Source organism: Paramisgurnus dabryanus, chromosome 9 (genome assembly GCF_030506205.2).
Source record: "Paramisgurnus dabryanus chromosome 9, PD_genome_1.1, whole genome shotgun sequence".
Classification (NCBI taxonomy): Eukaryota; Metazoa; Chordata; class Actinopteri; order Cypriniformes; family Cobitidae; genus Paramisgurnus; species Paramisgurnus dabryanus.
The window spans coordinates 26,895,871-26,923,797 of record NC_133345.1 but is presented as its reverse complement, the minus strand read 5'-3'; the positions used below and the strand labels follow the sequence as shown (position 1 = coordinate 26,923,797).

General features: G+C 39.2%; 1 protein-coding gene across 1 annotated transcript; it reads left to right on the top strand.

Moving 5' to 3' along the window:
• The first annotated feature begins 828 nt into the window (after positions 1–828).
• Positions 829–27,554, top strand: eea1 (early endosome antigen 1). Its single transcript, XM_065283372.1, has 29 exons — positions 829–978; positions 3,674–3,751; positions 3,920–4,032; positions 4,641–4,695; positions 4,853–4,924; positions 5,021–5,057; positions 5,156–5,260; positions 6,009–6,130; positions 6,268–6,423; positions 9,047–9,163; positions 11,768–12,106; positions 12,384–12,533; positions 12,705–12,824; positions 12,901–13,104; positions 13,190–13,390; positions 13,474–13,587; positions 13,668–13,823; positions 13,961–14,100; positions 15,577–15,907; positions 16,368–16,469; positions 16,587–16,781; positions 19,489–19,671; positions 19,756–19,941; positions 20,020–20,151; positions 20,249–20,434; positions 21,685–21,923; positions 22,007–22,127; positions 22,259–22,357; positions 25,479–27,554. Exons 1-29 carry the CDS (start codon positions 955–957, stop codon positions 25,599–25,601), a joined length of 4,200 nt encoding a protein of 1,399 aa, XP_065139444.1. The 5' UTR covers positions 829–954; the 3' UTR covers positions 25,602–27,554.
• The last annotated feature ends 373 nt before the right edge of the window (positions 27,555–27,927 follow it).

Sequence of the window (27,927 nt, the reverse complement as noted above, 5' to 3'; positions counted from 1 at the left end):
TCCACCTATTATTTACTTTTTTTAAGGGTTTAGTTGAAACTGGTTGTAGGACTAACAAACGATGTTAACCCTAGATAAATGAGTAAAGAGAGGTGCAAAGGAACATGTAATTATATACATTACACAGTATATAATGTAAGAAAAAAAATCCATTATCACATCAGGAGCTAGAAGTGACATAAAATCGTTAATAATTTTTTTGGGGAAAAAACAATCCAGAGAAAAGGAAATGATTTAGTCATGCATAAGAACCTCAACCTTAAAGTTATATAGCCTACTATAAGTAAAAGTATAATCATTATAAGGAACCTCAGAAAAACACCTAAAAGAAAAAATGTAAGTACTTTAAAAACCACGCTTTGTATTTTATAATTTCAAGCAATGAAATTTTGTTACAAAACTAGTATTTTGTACTATATACAATATATAAAAATATAGTGATTTGTACTGTATAATAAGGTACAATGCGCCACGTCCTCCATGCCTGCGGGTGGCAGTAATAACCCAACTTCATACCGAAAGATTTGCCAAATTACGTTAATTTACCAAAATTGTGTAGTATGTTTAAAAATGACAAATAAATCACATATAATGATGGGATTTAATTTATATAAAGTTGGATATTGGATGAAATACATTTGTTAGTTCGGTCCTAGTAAGGTCCCACCCCATCTGACTTCCGACAAGTCACGCCTTTGCTTTGCTATCATTGGTAGGCGCTCCTAACAGACAGCCTACGATTGGAGAGTTTATAAGTCGTTCACACAGTTGGTCCAACCATACCAAACAATGGTTAGATGAAGGGCGGGACATTCCGTAATACGGTTGTCTTGCATAGAATCGATAGTGTGTGTCTGCAGGTGTCAACAGAAAATATTAAAACGTAAACAATAATCAGGACCCAACGAATAAGAGTCGATTCCTCACAGTTTTAGGCAGAGAAAGGACTACACAATGTTAAGGCGAATATTACAGATGGTGAGTGGAAAAATCTGAGGAAACACAGACAGATACTCTCATTCACTTGAATGTGATTTTAGCTTGACAGGCCTGACACTAAATAATGGCCTTGTGCTAACGGAGGATCCCTTAAAATGTCCATTGTCTTGTTATTTCTAACTGACAGTTACAAATAGCGAGTGCTGATAACCTCTTTTTGTTTTAGGAGTGGTAAATGTACTGACAATTTTGCGCTGCCTTGAATGTTGGCATGGAGACAGCTGTTAGCCGATAGCGAGAACACAGCTTTGACTAAATAACTAGTTTTATAGATAACTAAATGCAATGACAAGGTGTAATGAACTTTGTGTAGTTTATGTTGTGTCTTTTAAAAGAGGTGTCCATTTTAGATAGCTAATGTAAGTGCATTGTACACCCAATAAGCTTGCTGTGGTCTGACACAACATGTGACCGCACAGGATGATTTCCCCATAACAGGAATGTTTAGCCAACTTACGTTTAGCTGTCTTACAGAAAGATAGAGAATTAACAGTTTTTCCTTTAGGTAAAAATAACTAAGATCTACATTCATACAGTCTTTTCTTATGAATAGCAACTGACCTTATTTTTAGAGTTTTTAGCTTCTTATGATATTCTATTAAATGTTACATTAACATCTGATCATACAAGTACAATCAGGTCTTTGATCAGATGGCTAGGTATTTAGATTTCATAAACAGCAGTTTTGTACATTTGTGTTTTACCTTTCAATGACAACATCTCCACTTGAGTCATGTCAGGTTACCCTAACTATAAAGCAATTGTTTGGTCATGGTAATATCATGGTTGTATGATAGCACGGCTTTGCACAGAATGCTATTTATTTTCATTTTCAACTGTGATGGGAACTGATGTCATTAATCTCTACAAAACTTTGTACTCTAACACCAGTAAGCAATAGCTGTCATTTCACCATTTAGGGTAACTATAGACCAGATAGTCCGGCTATGAGTACCACTTCTAGACTTAAATAAACTTGAATTTGGCTACATGTTGTTTATACCAAAATAACTTGTGAGATTTATGATATTCCATCATGTACGCAAAGTCGACATTGATTAGAAGGTGTTAGGTTTTATTTATTTATTTTACTTCATTTATTTTTGAGCTATGGCTAGGCGTCTATTAAATTTTCACTGACAGCCCAAATTTAGCCCTGTTTTTGCCTAGACGTCTGGGCTGTTTGGATGATTATTCAACATCTTTTAAAAGCAAAATTGCTCGCTTGGACTAATGGAAAATATCCATTGTATATTATGAAATTATCATTATCTATGTTCGTAGTGCAGAGGCTGTCATGCAAATATGTGGTACATTTTAATTGGATTTTATGTCATGTCCAAAATTAGACAGTTTGAACATATTTGCTTTTAAAAGTGATACTAATGAAAGCACCCATTGTTAGGCTTTAAAGTCCCCATGAAATTAAAATTGAAGTGTTGGCATTTAGTATGAATATGTTAGTGTTAAGTATATCTGTAAAGTGCTCCAAAACATTGACCAAATTCACATTTCAAAGATATAAGCATTCAAAACTTAACTTTCATTCCCTCATTCACCGTCAATATGGATCAATAATTATTATGGCAACATTCTGCACTTCAGCTTCTCATTTGATTTTTCCGACCAATCACATGCTATCTACAATCTAAAGGGTCCCTCTCTAACTTAATGCTTTTAATTAGGGGTGCACCGATATATCATCCGATGATGCTTGCTATGCTTCTCAGTGAATTACGGTGAAATGCTGCTACATCCAAAAGCCAGAGGGCGCTCTCGTGCAGAAACTCAACATGCGCTGTAGACCAAGAACCATTACACACAGCTCCAGGAAATGGCTTAAGGATATATTTATAATGCTTTTCTTCAAACCTTTTCAGGTTTTTTCATGATAATAAAAATTATGTATTTGACGCGTGTTTCTTTTTTAAAATGCATGTTATAAACGACTCAAGGTAACAGTGATTTCAGATCGATAAGGACTTACTTATCAAAAGCCGTAGTACGTGAAATAGCTTTGAACAATATTGTCTGTGCGATTTAAAATAGTTATCATCCACGTATTATTAGTGTATACCTGCATTTATCGGTGCACCCCTACTTTTTATAAATAAGACCTCTGGACTTCATTTTAACTAGTAAAATTATTCATTGAATCAGGCGAGGCATTTAAAGTTATGCAATATCAATGTTATTCTCTTTAAACCACAGAAAGGAAGCATAAAGATTTTTGCTGGGCTAATGGCTTTGAATTTCCAGATGTCTGTATCCTTTTGATATCTTGTGATCTGAGTCTGACAAGGCTTGTATCAGCATCATAGGCATGGTCTTATACAAAATGTCAAGGGCGTATCAGTGTTGATTTTGTTTGGCATCATACTGCTTTTGGTTGCCAGGATCAACTTGGGGAAAAGCTTATCGGCCTTGCTGCTGACTATATTGTTTCAGCATCACGCGTTACCTCAGATAAATGAGCCGTGCCGGGTACATCCCAGGAAGTAAACAAAGCCATTCCTCGCCTTCAGAGCTTGTAAATAAAACTCATTGAGCAGGCCAAATCAGCACTTAGGCTGCCTATAAAATTAAATCTGACCATCTAAATAGTGGGATTGAATGAGATGAGTTTCATCGGTTGCTATGTTCACAAATCTGTTCTGACTTTTTTTTTGTTCAGACTCCTGGAAAAGGAGGTTCCCAAAGCTCAGAGTCCGAGCAGCAGCCTTCTGCCGACATGAATAACGAGTCTTCAGAGGTAAGCTGAATAAAATTGAATGTTTTATCGTGCAGTATTACTAGTTAAGTGACATATTCCTGTAAAGTGATAGAGCTTTCAAAGAACTTGCTTATCCCAAAATGAATTATGCATTGCTTTTTTGATATTTGCCTGACATGTTGGCGGTGTTAATTTGTTTCTCCACAGGGTTTCATTTGTCCTCAGTGTATGAAGTCTCACAACTCTGCAGAGGAGCTCTTTAAACATTATGAGGTTTTCCATGATACTGGAGATCAACCTTCTCACTTAAGTGCTGGCAGGTTGGGCTTCAGTATTATTAAACCCTTCTTACTCTCTTTCCATTCAGTGAAACACAGTTGCTTAGTCAGATAAGCTTTCTGACATGATAATGTCATTCTGACATGTGGGCTGTAATTAACACGACTTTTTGCTGAACCATGATCCGACCAATTCACAAATAAAAAATCAAGCCCCGCCTCTTTTTGTTGATTCTGAACGAAATGATATTACTGAAGTAGGATCTTGGGGGTGGTTTCCGGGACAGGTATTAGATTAAGCCAGGATTAGTCCTTAGTTAAATAAGCACATTTAGGTAGTTTTTACAAACAAGCATTGCAAAAAAATCATTACTTGTGAGCGTATTGAGACAATACAATGGCATTGTTGTTTTGTAACATATGTCAATGCAAGTTTTTTTTAAATTAAGACAGTTCTAAAAATGTATCTTAAACCCTGTCTGGGAAACCACACCTTAAGCTGCTGTGTTATTTTGAATTCATGTATTGTTTAAGGTAGCATTTTGTTGTTGCTAAATGTACAGCCTTGTAAATTGCTCTGTAAGTATCTCTGTAAGAATCTTCTCTCTATACCAGAGCATGTTTCAATACAGGGCATTTTTCTTCTTTAGGGAGGATCTAGGCCTTCTTCGACAGGAAGTCCAAGATTTACAAGCATCATTGAAGGTATCCTGCCTTTGACTCCCACACTTCTTATCAGTTATAGTACGCATGAAATGTTTGGTGTTACTCATAACACCATTACTTAATGCTGTTATTGCCACTGGATCATACTGTTGTTGGATCAGAAGTGCTTACACTTTTTGTATGTGTGTGTTTTCAGGAAGAACGCTGGTTTTCTGAGGAGTTAAAAAAAGAATTAGACAAAGTGCAAGGACAACTAGCGACTAATAAAGTAAAATCTTTCATAAAGTCTACATTTACATGACTGGTTTTGTGGTACAGAATCACATTTGAATTATTTACAAAGCTTGATGTGTTTTGATTTTAGGGCTCACAGAGTGATGGTACAAGTGTAGAAGACTCAGGTTGGTTGAGAGTAGTTTTAACTGCTTCTTAAAGTTAGTACATAAAGTACATAAACACAATAGTGTGAGATGTAAAGTTGCAATATTTCTTTTTTCAGAGCTTGAAATGAGGCTCAACGAGTCAGAAACTGAGAAGTTTAACTTAAAACAATTGAAAGACATGTTTGAACAGAAAGCTGCCCAGCTCGCCACTGAGATAGTCGGTAAGCTTTGTGGAAAAGTTTATTTCATTTTCATCTCTACAGTCTTTTGAGAATATAAAGCTTTATTATAAAATGACTGAAACGAGAACTTTTAGAAAAAATGTAAGTCTTGATTTAAGGGATACTCCAGCCAAATATCAAAATTAAACCATGATGTACTCCAAGGTGCGTCTGTCACTTTTTAGACAAACACATTTGGAGTTATTTTAGTAAATGTCCTTGCTCTTCTAAGCTTTATAATGGTAGAAAATGGGAATCAGGGAACTTCTGACTTTAAACCCTTTAAAGTGCATCTATCCTTCATAAAAGTAATTCACATGGCTCCATTGGGTTAATAAAGGTCTTCTGCGGGTTATCAGAAAAATATCCATATTTCACATTTTATAAACTATAATAACTAACTTCCGGTAATGACCCCATCTGCGTGCAATTTTATAGTTTATAAAGTTTTTTTTAATTGCATCATTACCCGCAAAGACCTTTAATAACCCCTTGGAGCAATGTGGATTACTTCTGTAAAGGATAGATGCACTGTTTTGAGCTTCAAAGTCAGAAGTTGTTTCCTGAAGCCCTACACCAAACGCCAGCTTTTGGATGAGCCAGTGTTGTTGTGTTAGACAAACAAAGAAAAACTTTATTATGCATGTATCTATAGTTGTCTTTGTTTATGGGGTAAAAATGGTAGAAAGTCTTGTATGGTTTAGTGTACATGACTTGGATTTAAAATAAGCATGCACTTTAATTCCAGACATCAAATCTCGTTACGATGAGGAGAAGAGCATGAGAGAAGCACTGGAGCAGAGGCTGACCAGTCTGAACCAAGATCTGCAGAGAGAAAGACAGGAGAAGGAAAAATTGTCGGCAGAGCTGGTAACCGCACATTTTATTGTCTGGTGATTAATTAATGAGTTAATATTCTCTCACCTGCTACTGCAATTGTATCATCAGCTTCTTATGTCATCTATCTCTCCCCGGTCTAATCCTGTTTGTCGTTGGCTCTCTTCAAGCTACAAAGGCCTGGAGTGGAGGACGTGGAGGTGTTGAAGAAAGAGCTGGTGCAGGTGCAGACGCTCATGGACAAGATGACACAGGAGAGGGAGGAGGAGTCTGAGCGCCTTAAGAGCCAATACGAACAGCTGCAGGCCAACTTCACTACCTCAGAGGTGAGCCACTGACTCAGCGGTGAGCTAATGCTTCAGATAAGGCAGCTCAAACTTGCCGTGACCTTGTCTACGCTGTACAGCTCACGTAAGGACGGGGTTAGAGTACCATGGTGCTTTGCTTTATAGACATTCGATCCCTAAGCTGTTTATTCTGAAAATGTGAGTATTGATAGGACCAGTTACATACAGAGACCCATGCCAAAATCAATAGCTTGTGAATGCAAATAACGGGAGGTAACCGAGGCATGTTTCTGACCTTTGACATTTTCCCCAGCAACTTTTTCCTATTGAACGTTACTGTGAACTTTTAAGTGAAGTGAAATTTAAACTGCCACACTAAAGAGTATAAATGGATCTTAACATAAAAAAAATAATGAGGGACACTGACTGTCTTTTCTAATAGATTTCTGAGGTTAAACATTAACCCTCTGGCCTCCCTCCGACCTACAAATGTTTCCTGTAAACACATCTGTAATGGCTTGCACTTGTGACTCAAATGTGGTTGTTATTAAATGAAGGTCCCACCAAGGCAGAGCAGCTTTGGATCATAAATCATTAGAAACTGGTCAATTTTTCAGATATTCTAATTTGACGACTTTCACTGGTCTACACAATTTTAAGACTGCCACCTAGTGACTCTAAGGAGGACGTTTTTTTTTTAGTATGCATATTGTTAAATCAAATACACTATTTTTTAAACAAATTTTCAAGACACCAAAGTTCGAAAAATACATATTTTTGAGTAACATTTTAGTAAGCATAAACTTTTATACCACATATATTGCACGGGACATTGGAATGCTTGATTCTGATTGGCCAGTCGTGACATTTGCAGGTCCCAGGTAACCGCTCAAAACTAATAACACACAGTAACCTGGATGCTGCAATTTTGACAGGTACAGTTTAATATTACACAAAAATTAAATATGTATTTTATTAACATATATGACATCATATTTACAAATGATTAAACCAAATAGCACTTTCGGGACATTTGATCGTCTTGTCTTATCTTAAAACCGAAAGTAAACAGGTTTTCTTGGCGAAAGGTCTGCATTGTTAAAAATTAGCAGGGCTCCAGACTAATTTTTTTCACTAGGAGCACAGTGGCCCCCAACTGAAAATTTTAGGGGCGCAACCAGAAAATTTAGGGGCACACGCCATAAATCAACATGTTAACCAAATATTCACATTTCTACTCATTTCCACTGTATTACTAATAAATACTTTGATGATAGATGCAGAAAGTACAATGTGCTGTTTCAAATTCAGTGTCACATCACAAAAAAAGATCAAATTTACTGGTCGCACGTGTGCGACTGGATGTAACATTCAGTGACCCATTCTCAAATTTTGGTGGCAGTCTGGAGCCCTGATTAGCTAAAAAAAAATTTTCAACTCAATATTTAATGTCCCCAACCTTGCTTGTGAAGTAAATAGCCATGTAATAAGCAAGGCAGCGGTTTGTTATTGCAAAATAAGCCCCTTCAGTGTGATATAAGACCCTCCACTTTGTGTTGGGTCCTGATCACACTAAAGCTGTCAGAGCTTATTTTGAGATAACATTATCCCTTACTTAAATACCTTATTAGCACCCCTGTCTCCATATTGTGTGTCCTGCCTAACTTCACTGGTTTGTGTGTTTATGTGTCTTCCTCTTGCATCCCTCCCTCTCTCACCCTTCACGTACCACTGTGCCCGCTTTGCTCTCTTTTGGAGATTCGTAAACTGGAGGTAAAACTTTCCAACTTTGAATGCATCAATGTTGGTGAATGCCCATTTTATCACAAAAGTTATTTTAACTTTTTTATAGCTGCATTGAAATTTAAAGGAACGTCTTAACATCTGGGTTTGGTTTTTCATGTTTTGTTTGTCAAGACATTTGTTTGCCAACTGTGCTGTTTTTGCCTTGTCTTTTTTGTCTTTTGTTATTGAGTGGGGTAGACACAATGTTTAAAGGAAAACACCACCGTTTTTCAATATTTTACTATGTTCTTACCTCAACTTAGACAAATTAATACATACCTGTCTTTTTCAATCAGTGCATTTAATCTTTGTACAGTGCGTTATGAATGTGTTAGCATTTAGCCTAGCCCCATTCATTCCTTAGGATCCAAACAGGGATGAATTTAGAAGCCACCAAACACTTCCATGTTTTCCGTATTTAAAGACTGTTACATGAGTAAGTATGGTGGCACAAAACAAAATGTGGCGATTTTTTTAAGCTGATAAAAAATGAGAACTATATTGTATGGCGGAAGAGCACTTAGTTTGCAGCACTTCAACCTCGGTGCGCAGTAACATCATCACTCCTGACTACTCCCCCTTTCGCTCAAACTTCCATCAATATTACTGTGCCCGAGATCGAAGTGCTGCAAACTAAATACTTTTCCACAATAGTTCTCGTTTTTTCAAATGGTCCAAGATCATCTTTTTGTGCAACCTGCTTTTTAAGGTTGTGGCTGCTAAACGATTCATGCCTAAACCGAAAAACTCACCTGTATATCTATTCCTCACAATTTCAGCATTTATTTTGGGTCATATTGAATATATGATAAATACTCTGATCATGTGTATCACATTGCTTGCTCTTCCTGTCTCACACTAGTGTGCTTGGTTGCAGACAACGATAGCACAGCTGAAGGCAGAACTTGAGAAAGGACCTCAAGAGGCAGCAGTCTACACTCAACAGATCCACCAATTACAAAGCAACCTGAATAACTTACAGCAACAGACTCAGGTAACACACATAGAGTGACACATACATTGTTCCTACAGTTACAAGCTTGCAGCAAATACAGCTGTATGTTTAATTGCCTACTTTACTGCTTTGTGGAATGCAAGCCAGCGCCTGCCATGTAAAGACCCTGCAGTCTCTGGACACACCAAGTATTTTGAATAACTTCTAAATTTAAGCTCACTATAATAGCATTTACAACAGTACCAGCTGCCCTTTCAGGAAACAGGCTGACACATTTTGCAAAAAGAGAGCTGTGCGGCCCTCCCACGTGCCCGGTCCAAGGCAAAAACGCCCCCCTAGAACCTGTCACCACACCACCCCATGCGTTTCGATTGGCCATTAAAGAGTGTTGACGTGCGCTTCACAGATGCTGGTTGTTAAAGCATCAGGGGGACATTGGTCTCATGCCAGTGGTGATATTTACAGTGACTGACTGCCACAGGTACTGATCCTCAAGCCTCTATTCCATTGTTTGAATTGTCAGGATAGGATTAAGAGATCACAGCCCAGAGGTGCACTGACTTCCCAAAAATGTTGACCGCAACAGATGATTGGAAGTGAAATATGGACGATTAGGGGTTGTTAATAGAACCATTCCTGTCAACCATCCTGGGGAATAAATATAAACGGTAACAGCAGTAACAGGCGTGAACGCGCAGATGACGTATGATGTAACAGTGTGCTCAGTGCTATGCAAAAACATGCCGCCAACAGAGGAGAAGTATAAGTTGCATTCGTCCAATCATTGCATTCGGTCCAAATCCAATGATTGGTTGAACATTTTGTGGTCCTATGCTTTTCACAGGTGACATATATTTATAAAAATGTTGATTTGCTGTTTTAAGATTTTTTCAGGCACTTGGAGAAACTAATGGGAAACAGCAACTATTCTGTAGTTTCATTGTGTACTAAGACCGACGGAAAATTAAAAGTTGCTATTTTATAGGCAGATATGGCTGTGAACTATATTCTCATTTTGGCGTAATAATCTTTGCTGTTGTAACATGGCTGCAGGAGGCACAATGTTATTATGCAGTGCTCGAAAATAGTCCCCTGCTATTGAAAGATACTAAGGGGACTATTTTCGACTGCTGCATAATATCATTGCGCCTCCAGCAAAATATCGAAACTCTTTGGTTATTTTTGAGCGAGATGCTAATGGTCTAATCAGATTCAATGGATTGTGCTAAGCTATGTTAAAAGTGGTAGTGCCAGACCCGGAGATCAGCTGAATGGATTCCAAAACAGCAAGAATCAAATGTTAAACTCTATGGAAAATGAGCATGTTTTCAAAAATGTGTCCCTTTAAAGGATAAGTCAATTTTCTTAAAAAAAATCCAGATAATATACTCACCACCATGTCATCCAAAATGTTGATGTCTTTCTTTGTTCAGTCGAGAAGAAATTATGTTTTTTGAGGAAAACATTTCAGGATTTTTCTCATTTTAATGAACTTTAATGGACCCCAACACTTAACAGTTTTAATGCAGCTTAAAATTGCATGTTTCAAAGGACTCTAAACGATCCCAAACAAGGCATAAGGGCCTTATCTAGTGAAACGATTGTCATTTTTGTCAATAAAAATAAAAATATGCACTTTTAAACCACAACTTTTCGTCTTCCTCCGGTTGTGTGTCAAGAGGTCACGGATGATGTATGCGAAACTACGCCCCAGTGTTTACAAGTGTTGAGAAAGAGGACCGTTCCGACATTGTTGTATGTGGAATGATACTTATTAATGTCTTTGTGTCAGTTTATTGTTTAAAATGGTCCGCAAATGTGCGTTTCATATATGTAACACATGACCTTTTGACTTCATTACGCCATTACGTGAGGTCGTGCTGGTGTGTCACACAGCTGGAGGAAGAAGAGAAGTTGTGGTTTAAAAGAGCATATTTTTTATTTTTCTTGTCAAAAAAGACAATCGTTTTGCTAGATAAGACCATTATTCCTCGTTTGGGATCGTTTAGAGTCCTTTGAAACTGCAATTTTAAACTGCATTAAAACTGTTATGTGTTGGAGTCCATTAAAATGAGAAAAATTCTGGAATGTTTTCCTCACTCGACTGAAAAAAGAAAGACATCAACATTTTAGATGACATGGTGGTGAGTAAATTATCTGGATTTTTTTAAGAAAATGGACTAATCCTTTGACAACTGACACTGGGGATTGACAGGGCTTTATAGTAATGGGAACACAGCTGTGCCCTAGTCTATGTTAAGAGGCAAAGCTCATTGTATGATGCAGGTGCCCTCTCCATGTTACCACTAAACTTATCAGCCTTGCCTTCTTTATAGCTATCACAGTGCAAGAGTCACATCACACTTTGTGGCTTTCAAGTGCCCAACCCTACCCTAATTAAATAGTCCTCTTTTAAATGGTACTACACAAAAATACATTTTACAAAAGACCTCCGTCTAGCAGTCCCCATGCTAACATGCTATTAAAAGACTAGGCATAGGTCATACGTTTTTAATATAATATTCTGTATGATAATCATCCAAATGGTGCATTTTGCTGGCTGTCATAATAAGACAATTTGTGAGATAACAATAAGTGTCATAATAAAACATTTATTCATTCATTCATTCTGCCACTCCTCAGCAATTGTCAGAGAAGTTATCTCGTAAAGAGAAGGAGAATCAGGAGCTTGATGAGCGTCTGGGTCAGGAGCAATCCTCTAAGAAGAGTCTTCAGGCCAGCTTGCATCAGAAGGACCTGGAGCTCCAGGAGAGCCAAGCCCGGGCTTCAGCAGGCGATGCGGCCCTAACCCGGGCCCAGGCCGAACTGAATGAACGCGGCGAGGAGGCTGCTCGACTCAGAAGCGAGCTCAGCGAGCTGGAGAAGAACCACCAGGTGGTAAAGGCAGAGAAGAAACAACTCCAGCAGCAAAGGGAGGATAAGGAGAACCAAGGCCTGCAGCAGCAGAGTGAGATCAGCCAGGTCGGATACTAACAAATATATCTATCCATTCAGTTTACATTTTTTATGCATTTTGTAGTCGCTTTTATCCAAAGTGACTTACAGTGCATTTAAGCTTTACATTTATACAGTATCATTCATATATCTGTTCCATCTATCCATGACAATGTATCCATCATCCATTAATTTTTCCAACATCCATGTGTTCATCCATCCAAAGAGCATCTTTAATGACTATGTATCATTACAAAAATTATCTCCTATGAAACAGTACTGATGTAACGTTTGTGTCCTTCAGCTTCATGCCAAGCTGTTGGATGCAGAGCGTCAGCTGGGGGAGCTACAGGGCCGGCTGAAGGAACAGAGGCAGCTGTCAGGAGAGAAACTGAAAGATCGAGAACAGCAGGTGGCAGACCTGCAGCTTAAACTGTCCCTGCTGGAAGAACAGGTAGGAACGGCTTAGGAACATAAAATCACATGTTGCAGAAATGCAAACCAAGGTAAAGCTGATGAGGTCATACCACATGGATGCATTTGTGCACTTTATAAATAATTATTAGGTTAATCAGCATATGTATAGTTATACTGATGGGTATCCCTCACTTTGTATTGTGTTTAGTTAAAGGAGGGCTTTGCCAAGTCTACGGACCTACAGCATCAACTGGACAAATCCAAACAGCAGCACCAAGAACTTCAAACGCTTCAGCAGAGCACCAATGGCAAACTTAGAGAAGCACAGGTGAAATCCCACTCCTGTATTTGACAATAAGTCCAATCTTGGATTAATTCTAAGATTATTTGACCTTTCTATTTAGAACGATCTGGAGCAGGTGTTACGTCAGATCGGGGACAAGGACCAGAAGATCCAGAATCTTGAGGCTTTGCTGCAAAAGAGCAAGGACAGCGTGAGCCAGCTGGAGGCTGAGAGAGAGGATCTATGTGCCAAGATCCAGGCAGGAGAAGGAGAGGCAGCTGTGCTTAACCAACTAAAGGAGAAAAATCACTCGCTACAAGAACAGGTAATCAGGATAGCGTGTATCTTTGCTACAGGTATTCATTTTCCGCTAAATTGGACCGAAATTGAATCTAGTTTTTTTCATCCAGATCACACAGTTGACTGACAAGCTCAAGAACCAATCGGAGAGCCACAAACAGGCTCAGGATAACCTTCATGAGCAGGTGCAAGAGCAAAAGACCCACCTGCGTGCGGCACAAGACCGCTGCCAGGGTCTAGAGACCAACATCTCTGAACTCAACACTCAGCTCATAGAGAGCAAAGAGAAGATAGCCCAGCTGGACACACAGGTAAAAAAAATCTTTAAAGAGTTTTTATGTGAAATGTTGTCAATTTCTGGAAAATGTACTTAATTTACTCGTTCGCCTCCTAGTTGAAAGCCAAGACAGAGATGCTGCTGGCTGCAGAAGCAGCAAAAAGTGCCCAACGTGCTGACTTGCAAAACCACCTGGAGACAGCCCAGAATGCATTGCAGGACAAGCAACTAGTATGTTTTGTCACTAAAATGTATATTGGTCACGTGTTTCTTGTTGTTTTAGTAAATGCATACATGTTTTAACCACGCAGGAGTTGAGTAAAATCCAGGCTCACCTGGAGGAGCAGGGTCGCAGGCTGCAGGAGAAACAGGAGCAGTGTTCTCAACTGGAGGCGAGTGTGAAGGACAGCAGAGACAAACTGCTGACTGCAGAACAGAGGATGGAGACACTGGAGACCCAGACCAAGGTCAGGGCGAGCCTAAATGACTGCAGTAGCTTTTTGCTTGATCATCGTGGCTCCACTTTTTGCATTTTTGAGATTGGTGCTTGTTTATACGAATGTGTGTGATTTGAAACGCCTCTATGTGTTTGTGGCTGCAACAGAAAGCAGACGTTGAGTTAACGGAGCTTCGCTCTGGAAGGGAACAGTCTCAGAACGAGCAGCAGAAGCTGAAGAAACAAGTCAGTGAGCTGGAGTTGAAGATGAAGGAGCTGCACCATCTGTTAGAGTCGGAGAAGCAAGGGTAGGTACTTTGTAAACGCTTTCATCGGACGCACGCGCGTTTTCATGGTTACACGTCTGGATTAGGGGGGTGTTAATCGGACAGTTCATTGCGATACGAAAAAGTACCGTTATCTCTGCCAGCGTTGCGCTATTTCTTCAATGCAATTACAGTTAAAATATTTATAGATACTTCAATATTACGTTCCTAGTTAAGCAGTAGGGTGGTCCTTATAATAGGTAAATTTTTTATATGTTCAACTCTCACCCCCTAAATGTGTTAGGATATCAATAAAAACACACTGTGCAAAATGTTGAATTGTTCCTACAATAGAGGTTGCTCAAAGCCTTTGAATATTTCCGAAATCACATATTTTTGCAAAAACTGTACCATAGGGCTGGGCAAAATTTTTTTTTTTTTCAATTAATCTTTTGTTTTTTAAACGTGGTCGATTCAAAATCGATTCTCAAAGGCCACAAATCAATTTGTTTTTATGAAATAACCTAAACCTGTTTGATCAAGGAATGCGACTGTTCTGACTTTTTTTTAGCATACATTTTTCATCTTGCATCAAAATTGTATTGTATTTAACATAATTGCATGCATTTGAAAATTAGAGATAGGTTCTGTTTTAATGTACCAAAGTGTACCTAAAATAAAATAGTTTAAAGGAATAGTCTACCCTTTTGCTATATTAAACTATGTTATTACCTCAACCTAGACGAATTAATACATACCTATCTTTTTTCAATGTGTGCACTGTACAACGCGTTGTGAATGTGTTAGCATTCAGCCTAGCCCCATTCATTCGTATGGTACCAAAAAAAGTTTTATTTTGTGGCACCATACTTACTGGTATAACTCCTCATGTATCAGGGGAAATAACTCACAATTATCATTTTTTAATTGTGCAGCCCTTTCAAAAAAAAAAAAAAATACAAAGATGGTTAAATGAAGGATCATAAATGGATAGATATCCTCACATTCATCTATTATAGGCAGATATATAAACATTACCCTCCTTTAGTATATAGACATGATTTTATTGAATTATTTATTTTTAAACAAAATTTTCTAGCAGGTGTTTCAACAAACCCTCTGTTTGTTACAATGAACCCCACCTATGGGGTAAGTTGTAACGTTTGCACTCCTGTCACTTCCGGTGTAATTGTATGATAACAGTAGGTCCCACAAACAAACTTTAAGTGTTCATTTGTAGCAGAGAGATGTGTGTTGAGTGTGTAAAAAAATATAAATTTTACTTAAATATTTTTTGAATGAGTCAAAAAGCGTTAGGTTGTGCCCCACTCTCCCCTACCTCTAATTCATATTTTTGGTCATTTTACTCAAACAGACAGCATTGTCTAAATCCATAAATCTGTTAAAAGTTAGTTTTATCAGATTTAGCTGTATGCTACAATATAGGTTGCCTCCAAACTAAACTAAAAGCTACAAAACCCCAAATTTTAATTCTTCTTTATTGTCTTTCTGTCTCAGAGCTGCCACCCAACAAGAGGAGTTGAAGAAGAAAACCTCAGCTCTCTCTGAAACAAGACAACAGCTGGAGAAGGCAGAGGAGAAGAGTGGAAGCTTGCAGGCCAGCTTGGATAAGCTTTCTCAGGAGGGTCAGACACGACAGGCAGAACTGGATAAAAAAATCCAGAGTCTGGGTACAGAGCTTAAGAAGACCCAGGAGGAAAAAGATGCTCTGACTAAAGAGATGGCAACGGTGAAAGAGGCTCTGAGCACATCTTCTAAAGCTCTGAAAGAAAGCCGGAGTCAACTGGAGAAAGAGAAGAAGTACAGCAAAGCCATTCTGGAGGAGAAGGTGGGTGCCACGAGCTTGGAGCTTGATCAATGTTAATATGCCAAATTAACTCTTTCGCCGCCATTGACAAGTTAACTTGTCAATTAAGAGAAAACGCTTCCCTGCCGATGACAAGTATTTCCGGCAATCCGTGATACCGCTATTATCCACCAGGTGCCGCTCTTCAGCAACTTATAAAACCAAGTAGTATCGCCCAAGGGCAAACAGCTGTATGTTAGTGTATGTTTTGAAGATTGCTCTGCATCTGGTCTCTATAAAAAGTCATTCACAAATATATATATATTGTATGTTTATATATTTAAAGAAGAAAATTTTCTGGAAGGCATTACAGTTTTGTGAAAATCATGAAAATGCTTTTTATTTAACGCTGGTGGGGAAAGAGTTAATTGACTTCATATATCCATTAGAAATTAACGGTACATAAAAGGTTTTCTAATTAGCCACTTTTCTTTAATATTAGGAGAAGTATTATCAGAAAACACAGCAAGAGCTTCAAAAAAATGCTGAGACTACTTCGAAAGAGCTCGGTGATGTCAAAGGTCAGCTAGAGAAATCAAAGGAGGTAAGAATGCTAAATGTGTATGACCTTCATGTAGCCTCCATATGTTACTGTCATTGTTTGTGCAGTAGATAAATCATGATGTATCACAGTCATTAAGTTCTGTTTGAAATCTTGTAGGCAGAGAAGAGCTTGCAGTCTCAGGTGACCACACTGAGCGCCCAGCTGAAGCAGTCTCAAGACGCACTGAAAGAGAAGGAGAAGAGTACACAGCAGCTACAGGCACAGCTCAAGACCTCCCAGGGGTCCTTCAGCCAGGAAGTGAAGAAACTTGAGGCACAAGTGTCCGAGATGCAGGCCACCCTCACTAAAAAGGTACTTGCCGTTACAATACATGGCACATTTATATGTAACCATGTAGGATTTCCATAGACTAAAAAAAGATGAACAACACAATGTCACTTCCTTCCATTGTAATGAATTGAAGTCAAAAATGTCCGACCATGAGCGCTGCCATATCATGAGCGCTGCGGTATCAAACCTCTGCCCAAACGCTCCCATGCCCAATTCAATCACGCCAATCATAACAACACGCCCCGTTTCTATAGCATCAAATTACTAGCTAAAATAAAACTTATCACAAAAAATAACAATTGATCAGCGTGATAACAACAACTTAAAGGACCAAAACCATCTTTTTCGGAAAATTTTATTGGAAGTGTAATTAATTTTTTATTTTGAGTCCCGTTCGTTTGCATGGAGAGGGCAGGGTTTATGACTTGTACTGCAGCCAGCCACCAGGGGGCAATCAAAGAGCCAGCGGCTTCACTTTTCAAGATGTATGAGGCACACCTGGGCATTTCCCATTCAAGTTTGGTTTATGTGTAAAAGCTTACAACTTCTGACAAACCTTTTTATTACTAATATGTGTTAAAAGGACTTCATTTGGATTTTCACAGTTTTCAAATTTTCCACAAATTCCAGGTTTTCAAATCGTTGTATCTTGGCCATCTTGACCAAATATGTCGTATCTTAACAAAAACCATACATTATTGGAATGCTATTCTTTCAGATGATTGAATTTTTAATTGAAAAAAATGACACTTATGCTGCGTTCATACTAGGGATGCTCATATCAGTTAATTTTCCCGACCGACAACCGTAGCTTCTAAACCGAACATTAACCGTTAACTTATACGATTTTAATATGAAATTGTCATTGAGTAAAAATACAGTTGACGATTGTCTGTGAACTAGTAAAAACAAAACATTTAATTTGAACGTGCAAACAGCAGCGACAGATCAACAACAGAACCAGGATTCATACATTATGAGATATTCACGCAACATTACCTTATTAAAAAGCACGCGATCGGTCCAGAGGATTAATATCCAAAGGGCAGATTGTCTCCGTTTCATCTACCACAGTGGTCATTTCTAAAGCAGGACGCTTTTCAGAAAGTTTTGGTTTTCCGTTGTCTTTCTCCGTTTGTGCAAAAAGAGAGATGTTTATGGTTAGGGTCAGAGGCCATCAGCGAATGTCTGTCCGGATGTGCGTGAGACGGACCGCGTCATCTTGCGCGGACAAGCGCGCGTCTCTGTTCAGATTCCAAACACGCATACAAATGATTTCTAATACAAATGATTACTTTATCAGACCGTCAGGGCAGCAATCATTTGTGCCATTTACAGGACATTCACAAATTAAAGATAGAAAAGTGGCGAAATGTCTGTCGGCTCATGACGACACGCACCATGTATTAACAAATATTTTTTTATTTTAACTGATAATGTTAATCGGTCATAAATTCTTACCTTCGGTTAACGGTTAAACGGTCAATGTGAACATCCCTAGTTCATACCTGATGCGTTGACACGCGAATGGCACGAATAACAACGCGCGAGGTTGAAAAATCGGAACTTTGGCAAAAATCATGATGGGTTAACCAATCAGGAGCTTGCTCAGGTAGTGACCTGATTACAGGAAGCGAGCGGAGTTGCAGAAGCTTCTCCAATGATGCGAATTTCCACGTGAATGTCTCGAATGACTAGAATTTCACGCACGAATGAAGCGAGTAAACTCAAAAAGTGTCTAACTATGTGCGAATAGCGTGTTTTTGCTGCCTCTATCGCGTTTGGTGTGAATCCAGCATTACGACTGGTTTTGTGGTCCAGGGTCACATGTGTCATACAGTATAGGTCATGATTGTCACGAGAATCACGAGGGTGACGATCAAAATTTTATAAAAAATTGTGTACAGAACTGAGCTGAACCCAGTAGTTTGTTAATTTACTTATCTAAGGCCCTATTAACATTAGATGCAAAACTGGCATACTGGCATTTCAGTAAAGACCATTTATACACACTGGGCGTGTGTACAAGTGTAAAAGAGCTTATTGCTCAAATAATAGCTTGCGTTTTGCACATGCCGTCTCTCGTCCTGGTGGTGTTAAAAAATGATAAAATAGAGATACATGTGATGTTTATGTATCTATGTATTTGCTTAAACCAACCATGCAGTCTCGAGGCAACCTGTTATATATTAAAAAACACAAATAGACACGCCACAGTTTACTGAAAATAGTCAGACAAAGTTGCCTTAAAATAACCTAAAACTGGTTAAACACTTGGCCTCTACGTTTTGTTTCTTAGGTTGTGATATTATTGCCATGCTTATTACAAGAAATGAGTGAGTGAATGACACCTTTATCCCATATACATAGAATTTAGCCCACATTGTCACTTTAAAAACATTGCTAATTCCTTAAAAGATTTTTTTTGTGTTCATCGCGTTTCCCCTTTAGTAATTATTGAGATGGTTTGTGAGATGTGGCACGTAGCTTATAGTATATGACTTTTCTACTTCTTTAAAAAAGTAAACTTCCTATTATTAACATGTCAGATAACAATGCTTTGGGTAAAAAAACATGTAGTTATTGTCACTGTACTTCTCCAAAGAAAGGAACCTATTTCAGTTTGAATTGAACTGAAAATACAAAGATAAGATTATGCAGAATTATCCAATGAGCATTCAGCATGACCTCCATCTCATTTTCTTATTGATATACGTATTTGTTTTAGGCCGAGGAGGAGGCCAAGATTAAAGAGCAAGTGACGACATTGTCTAAAGATCTTAATTCGGAAAAGAATCGCTGCGCAGAGCTGCAGACAACTAGCGACAGCGTCACAAAGAGTCTCACCGCGCTTCAGTCGGATTACTACGGCAAAGAGTCGGAGCTCTCTGCTGTACACCAGGACCTGAAGGTGTAAAAGTCATCTCTGAATATGACATGATTATTATATGCATTATTTGAATATTATCTCACTGGTTGTGTTGTGTAAACGTAGGTGTGTGAGGAGAAGCTGGTTCTTGCTCAAGAGGAGCTGGTGACCAACAGGAACCAGTTAGGTTCTCTTGAAACCCAGATCCAGGAATTAAAGACAGGTCATGCGGCACTGGAGAAAGACCTCGGCAAGAAAGATGAAAAAATCAAAAAGCAGATGGAGGCTCTCCAAAAGCTCCAGAAACAACAGGTGATAAAAGGAGTGCCAGGTTTGAATGATTGTTGAATGGTGATTGATTGATGTCAATCTTCCGTGTGCCTTTTGCAGGAGGTTACTGGGGAGCAGCTGAAGAAGGAAAAGGTTCAGTGCGAGGAGCTAAGAGAGCGTCAAAACGTTCTGGAAAAGGACAAGAACAAACTGAGTGCTGATCTCAAATCGTTGGGAGAGAAAAATGAGAAGGTCAGGCTCATGACCTCTGACCCCCGATCACTGTAATGTGCTTTGAGGAAATTCCAGTCTAAGAAAGTAAACTAATGAGAAATTGTTGTGTGCGCAGGAGCTGAAGGAGCTTCAGGCAGCAAAGCAGCTGTTGATGCAGCAGAAGGTGGAGCTTCAGGGGAAGGTGGAGGCGGCTCAGGCATCTCTGGAGCAGGAGCAGAGAGATCACCAGAAGACCAGAGACTCCATCAAACACATGCATCAGCAGCTTAAAGCTGAGAGCGACAAACTACAGAAGCAACTGGTATTGCAGTCTTAATACCATACTTAATGTTTTAGATGGTTTAGTTAACTTTTTCAATTCAGGCTTTTTTATTTAAAGGGATAGTTTGTCCAACAATTAAAATTTTGGCATAATTTACTCACTAGGGCTAGGTGTCAATTCAGATGTTCCAGATCGATTCGACTTCGATTTACAAGCTATCAAATCGATTCGATTTCGATTCTCGGTCCGATTTTTTTATTCCGATTCTCGGCTCAATTTTTATACTAGATTTTCAATTAAACTCAATGAAAATAGATTATATAGAATATTATATTATAATATATTAGAATATAGACTGAATGAATGAATGAATGACAGGCTCGCCTCTCGCTCTTTAGTAACATTGCGCAAGGCAAAAAAAGGGTGACATCTAGCGGAGAAGACTAGTAATTAGTAACGTTAATCTTAAGTTCAATGTTTGCGAAATAAAATTGGAAAAAAATCGATTGGTGGCCTGTGAGAATCGATTTTGAATCAACCACGGGGAAAAAACGATTAATCGAAAAATCTATTTTTTGCCCAGCCCTATTACTCACCCTCAAGTTGTTCCAAACCTGAGATCAGTGATTACTTAACGGCTACCGTAGTTGCAACACGCATTTGGAAAGGCGAGGCGCTAGAGAGCACTGTTCATTTGAATGCAAAATACAATTTCACCACTAGATGGGGGTAAATCCTACATATTGTCCCTTTAAAGACATGAGTAGTTACACAAGTATGGTGGCACAAAATAAAATGTGGCAATTTTTTTAGCAGATAAAAAATGAGAACTATATTGTATGGCAGAAGAGCACTTAGTTTGCTTCTCCAAAGGAAAGAATGGGGCTAGGCTAAATGCTAACACATTTACAATGCGCTGTACTTCTATTAAGTGCACGCATTGAAAAAAGATAGATATGTATTAAAGGCGGAGTCCACGATGTTTGAAAAACGCGTTGGAAAAGGAGACGGGCCGACTACCAAAACACACTTATAGCCAATAAAATCAAATCAAATGCCGGTTTGCGTATGTGTGGGGCGGGTCTATCAACAGAAGGTCCAGATTCTATTGGGGTAGGGGCGTGTTTGTTTAGGTGATTTCAAATATCAACATTGGCTTTCAAACATCATGGACTCCGCCTTTAATTAATCAAAGTTAAGATAAAAATATAGTAAAATATTGAAAACTGGTGTTTTCCTTTTAAGATAGATTTACTTACATTTGAATACACATTTCATCTCCTTCTCAGGCATCAGAAGCGAAGGCTAAAGAGGAGATGGAGAAGCAAAGGGAGGAGGCGGAGCTGAAGCTGTCCATGCAGGTTACGGCATTGAACGAGAACGTAGCCACGCTGAAACGAGAGTGGCAGGGGAGCCAACGTCGGGTCGGCGAGCTGGAGAAACAGACGGATGAACTGAGGGGCGAGATCGCCGTGCTCGAGGCCACCGTCCAGAACAACCAGGATGAGAGACGTGCACTGCTGGAGAGGTTAGATGATGCTGGTCATATTTTGTTATGAATTATACATTTATTTATTTGTGTGAACTTTTAGACCTTCGGTTGTTTTCCAGATGTGTCAAGGGGGAGGGGGAGATCGAGAAGCTTCAGGCAAAAATGTTAGAGGTGCGCAGGAAGCTGGATGACACCACAGCCGCCATGCAGGAGCTCGGCCGTGAGAACCAGTCTTTACAGGTCAGCCTGATGCCCACTATAACACCTGTTTGGTCTTGCAAAATTATTATTATTATTTATTCAGTCCTGATCTTGTTTTAAATCTCCAGTAGTTGTTGTTATTTTAGTTGGGATTCTTTTTCCTATTGCAGATTAAACAGTCACAATCCCTAACACGGAAGTGGACGGAAGATCATGAAGTACAAAACTGTATGGCCTGTGGGAAAGGCTTCTCTGTCACTGTCAGAAGGGTATGCAACACACACACACACACACACACACACACACACACACACACACACACACACACACACACCACACACACATACACACCTATATTTGATGAAGCAGCCGGTCAGATGGATCAAAGTGTGAGATCAATACGATGTTAATGATCTATCCCATTAATCTATGCTCCTCGTTCAAAGGGCTGATTTGACGGTACATCAAAGTGTGCACCACCAACAAAAGCATTTGTTTGATGTCTCAGGAAGTCACAGGTGTAAATTTACCAATATTGTTTTGCTATAATATACTATTCATTCAAAGTATTCCCAGTTTTGAGAAGAAAAATATTGATTTTCTGATTACTTTAAAGCTGCCCTTGCTCGGTCGTTTTTATTGTTTTATACTGTTGCCTGAGGTCTACTCATGACGTCTGTGTGGTTTTTACATCCAAAAACATCAAAAGCAATAAGTAATAAGCCATATTGAACCCGGGTTTTGAGGCTGGTTCGAGAAATGATTCGTTTTGATGGGCCACCCGCATTTACGACTTGGAAGTAAACACCCACTGCTATGATTGGATAACAGTTTTTCATGGTCAAACTAACTTTCATTTAATCTCATGTGTAATCAGTTTACTGTTAAGTGAGTGTCTTAAGACAGTGTCTTTCTTACACACACACACACATTTTATCATATACCCTTTGTCGTGCGCACACACACACACACACACGTGTCTTTTATCGTAAACCCTTTCGACGCGAATGATGGTCCGAATACGGTACGGTTGACGTTCAGGCATCCTTGCTAAAACTTTTTAGGAAAACTCACTGAACTACACATATTATGTGGGCGCGTTCTCAAGTTGGAGAGCTCATGAATAGTAATGAGCTTGATTAATTCCACGTCACACTGAGCAGCTTTTACTAATTGACCTGATTTCCCCGCTTATTTCTTTTCAGTGGCTAGAGCTGAGAGATGAGGTAGAAGTTCATTTTCACATTCACGACACAACACAAACACATATGGACCTAACACATATCAAAAAATACAAGTAAAGAAGGTTTAACATGCGTTTTCGTCGATCGGATCACAAGTGGACGAGGTTAATGCCAGGTGTAAACAATGTTCAAAACGTTTTGAACGCGTCCACTTTCGACCACTTTCAACCACATCCAGAGGTAGTCGAAACCACTTTCGATCGGATCGATTTGGAGTTGCGGAACGCAATGTAGTTGAATGTGTTCGAACAGCCACACGCGACCGCCTTCTCTCCGCCCATTTATCTAATCTGAGGTATTAAACACAAGTTTTACGTCTTTTTTGACTTCTGGTGGGAACATACGGTGAACAGCGCTATTTTTAGCCTTTCATTGATAAAACTACTGCGGGTGTTCTCCGTAGTTTCGTTTTGAAAGCGTGAAAGTTGCGCGATCCTATTTCATCAATTGCGCTGAAAATTCAGAGAAAGCTCTAACATACACACGTACAAAACACTGTGCAGCATGTTTACTTGCTAAACAAGCAGTGGACTCCGACATAATATTAGTTTGCGTCCATATAAACTCATAATTACTCCCGCTCGCGTTTGAATGACAGCAGAGAGACTCGCCCACCGTCTCACGGACCGTCCCCTCACAGTTTTCAGGACAGAAGTGGTCGAAAGTGGACAAAAGAGATGGATTTAAATAACAGGTAAACGTAATGTGTCTCTCTCGTCCACTTGTGATCCGATCGATGAAAACACATCTTAATACCAAGTGTAAACAGCCCCTTAAATAATCCGAAACTGATTCTTAAAGGGAGAGTTCACCCAAAAATGAAAATTCTGTCATCATTTACTATCTATATCATTTAGGGATTTCTTTCAGAGTTCAGTTTAGCCACTAGCCAGAGCATTACACAAACTGGAGACTGGAAATGATGTTCCACCCAGACGCTTAACCGTGCATCCAATGAAACGGAACAAATGTCACAAGTTTAATAAAACTTTAAATAAACCTTTTCACTTGGAGGCTGCCATTGTGTTTACATCACAATACATGACGTCAACAGGTCGGCATCAAAACCGGTTTTTTAATGTTACAGCAAGGTAAACATGGTAAACAAGTCTTCAATCGATTGTAAAGTAGATTGTAAAATGACATGAAACAGAAGATGAGAGTTATAAAAGCACACAGACAGTAGGTGATTATATGTGGTCTTGATATCTGCATGCCGTTAAAAATGCAAGAACATCAATGTCTTCTGTTCAGCCCTCTCAATATGAACTGAAGAGTAACATAAATGATAAACAATACAGAAAACGTACAAATAAAAGATGATCAAAATAAAGACATACCATTATGCTGCGTTTACACCAACCGCGGTAGAGGCGTGAAGCGCAAGTATTTTCAATGTTAAGTCAATGTGAAGATGCGTTGACGTGCGTCTGGAGGTCCCGCGGAAGACGCGTTTTTCGCCTCATTCGCACTTCTAACTCGCGCGAAAGGCGCGAATTGAGCGTTGTGCGCGGTAAGTGCGAATGGTGTTTTTTGTGCATTTTCGGTTCACGCGAATTTGCGGCTGACGCCCGAGTTGAAAAATTTGAACTTTGAGTGTCAGTGAGGACATTGGGCAACCTGATATGTTGTAATACACACTTCACTTTTGAGTCACGTGACGTTTATCGACCCGCGCCGTTTATTTTTCCCCTATAGTAAGGTTACCAAATACAAACTGATAACTCTCTCGATAAATGCACAATCAACATCAGTCATCTTGCAAACAGACAACCGCATTGCACTTGCCCCTCCCACAAGAAGCGGAGTTTGCCTTTGACGTGCGTCAAATGCTTGCTTTTTCCACGCGTGAATGCATTCAAACTGTTCAAGAGGCAAACGAGGTGCGGTAGACGCGATTGTGACGCCTGAAACGCGGTTGGTGTAAACGCAGCATCACACATCATCGACCCACACTGCACTATGCGCAAAACATAATGGCGGCCTCCACAGGTTAAAATGAGTTTTACATGTTGGGATTTTTTTGTGTGCAGTGTAACTAAATGATACAATATATAAATAAATTTAATTTAACTTGAAATTGAATCAAAAAATGTTTACAAAATCATCAGTTTATTTGCTCATCCTGCTTTCTATTCTCCCCCAGCACCATTGTCGACACTGCGGTAACATCTTCTGCGCGGAGTGCTCTGCACATAACGCCATGACACCCTCTTCCAAAAAGCCTGTTCGAGTGTGCGATACTTGCTTTGAGGAATTGCACGGCTGATGGCTCATCTGCAGTCCTCTCTGCCCTTCCCATCATGACCTCACCCCAGAACGGATGGGCGCGTGATGAGAAAGGTCGGGGTGAGGACAGGACACAGGACTGCAAGAGCCACTGACTAACAGTGGCCATGTTATCCAGCCAATCGGAGGAAGGGAACACTAAACTAGACTGATCAGAGAGCCTGTCCTCATCTGTACAGTGCCTTTGACCTCTTCACACACACACACACACACACACACACACACACACAGAGGAATCAAAAGGGATGGGCTGGACCGACCGAAGCAACGGGCCCTTTTTTTTGTTGTGTAGTTTGCAAATATATAACAGATGGAGGTTCTATCAAAACTTTATTAAGGTTATGTGCTATAGTACTGCTGATGTCTGTTTCTGCAAAATTGAAGTTATGTTTTAAAGCAAAAGTATTGAGTGGGGGCAGATGAAATGCCAATTGAAAACAATGGTCAAGCGTCTATTGTAAGATCTCATTGTATTTTGAGAATCTGAATAGAACCAAAGCTCTCTACCGGATCCTTTGATATGTTATTTGTAAAGTAAATGTACAGGCAAAGGCATACGCGTATGTGCATAATTCAAATAATATTTACATTTCGTGGGCGGTAACATTTGTCAGTCAATGTGGGCATGTTTTACGTACGGTATGGGGCTCTAATGAACTGTACATGCTGTGCTGCTCAGATGTCTATTTAAACAAAACACTTGGGTGTTTTTACATTCATCACTAATAGAAGTATTTGTTTGATTGTTTTTGCTCATTTATGCGGGAAAACTTTGTCTTTATTTTGTTTGTTTTTTAATCCATTGTACATGTCAGATGTAAGTAACCTGCTTTTTGAGCAATAATTGTGCTTTGGATGTGGTGGTGTGTGCCATCATATTGAAAATGAATGACAGACTGTCGTGTTTAAAATTTCACCTACAACAAGCAGAATTTATTTTTAGCCGAATTTGATCCCAAGTGAGCGGACTGTGATACTAACTGCTGTAAAGTGTTTGTGGATGTTTTGATGGTCGATTGATGGCACTGTTAGTTTTCTGTCCATGTGATTCTGAGGTATTGATTATTGTATATTGAGAGGCATAATGAATTTGTTTCTTAAAATCTGGACCGTGCCGTGTCTCGGGATGTTATGGGTGCTTCATCACCAGCTCAGTCAAGTCACATAACTTCAGCAAATGTACTTCTTGTAATAGTTTGATGCCCCTTTAATATTCATTGTATCACAGATGCTGCCACTCAGTGCCATATAACTGGTGCCCTCACTACAGAACCATATACTTGATGACATCACTTTCTTCTTCTTTAACCATTAACTACGCTGTAATTATAAGCAATGCGTTTTTAGCACGTTCAGGTTGTGCAATTTGCAAAATGTACTTTGTGACCGTATGCAAAATGTATCACTTATAACGTAAGTTTTTGGAAAAACACTACACGCTAACAGTATCTGTTATGTGGTTTGTCACGCATTATCTATTGAGTGACTCACGGTTGACCATTCCCTCAACAGCAGCATGACATTCATATTGTAGTAGTGGTAATGTAGGTGTGCCTTATGTCTCTGTCATCTTTGCACTTTTTGCAGAAGTTTCCCAACAGGCAAAACCTGATCAGATACATGTTGATTTATCATTTTTCTACATATGTGTAATGCGGAAGCATTGTCAGAGATTGATCTTTAAATTAAATTTCAGATCTAAAATAGAATAACGTGACATATCTCTGAAACGTCACACATTTAAGATGATTTTAAGGTGAATTACCTTGCCAGAATTGCCATGCGCTCATCTAAACAACTCTCATTATGGGAACAAGTGCACTACTTGGTTACCATAACTGATGTTATGCCAGAGAAAAAAATGTTCAGAGCTATTATATGTGTTTTCTAATTTTTCATCGAGTAAATAATAAACTAGTTGTTTCTATTTTCATTTAGTGTCCTGATTGTATTTTTTTAGAAAGGTTTGTGTAAAGTCATCAGAGAATTATTTTTAACCACATTATAAATGTTAGAAATGTACTGCTGGGCGGGGCTAAACCGGTGGATTGATGACGCACAGGAGTCAACTATTATGGCCCCGCCCCTAACACAATTGCGAGCATCCATTCAGGTTGTAGCAGTATTTGAAAGTTGAGAGACTGCAGTTTTCGGTTGCGGCTAGAAGGGATACAGCTACGGCCTAAAATCTCGTGAAATTTCGCCGGATGAGCACTGTTTAACGTAAACTGTAAAAAAGATTACTGATGCAACGCAGCTTCCTTCCATTGTAATGAACTGAACGTAAAATGACGATGAAGGGCGCT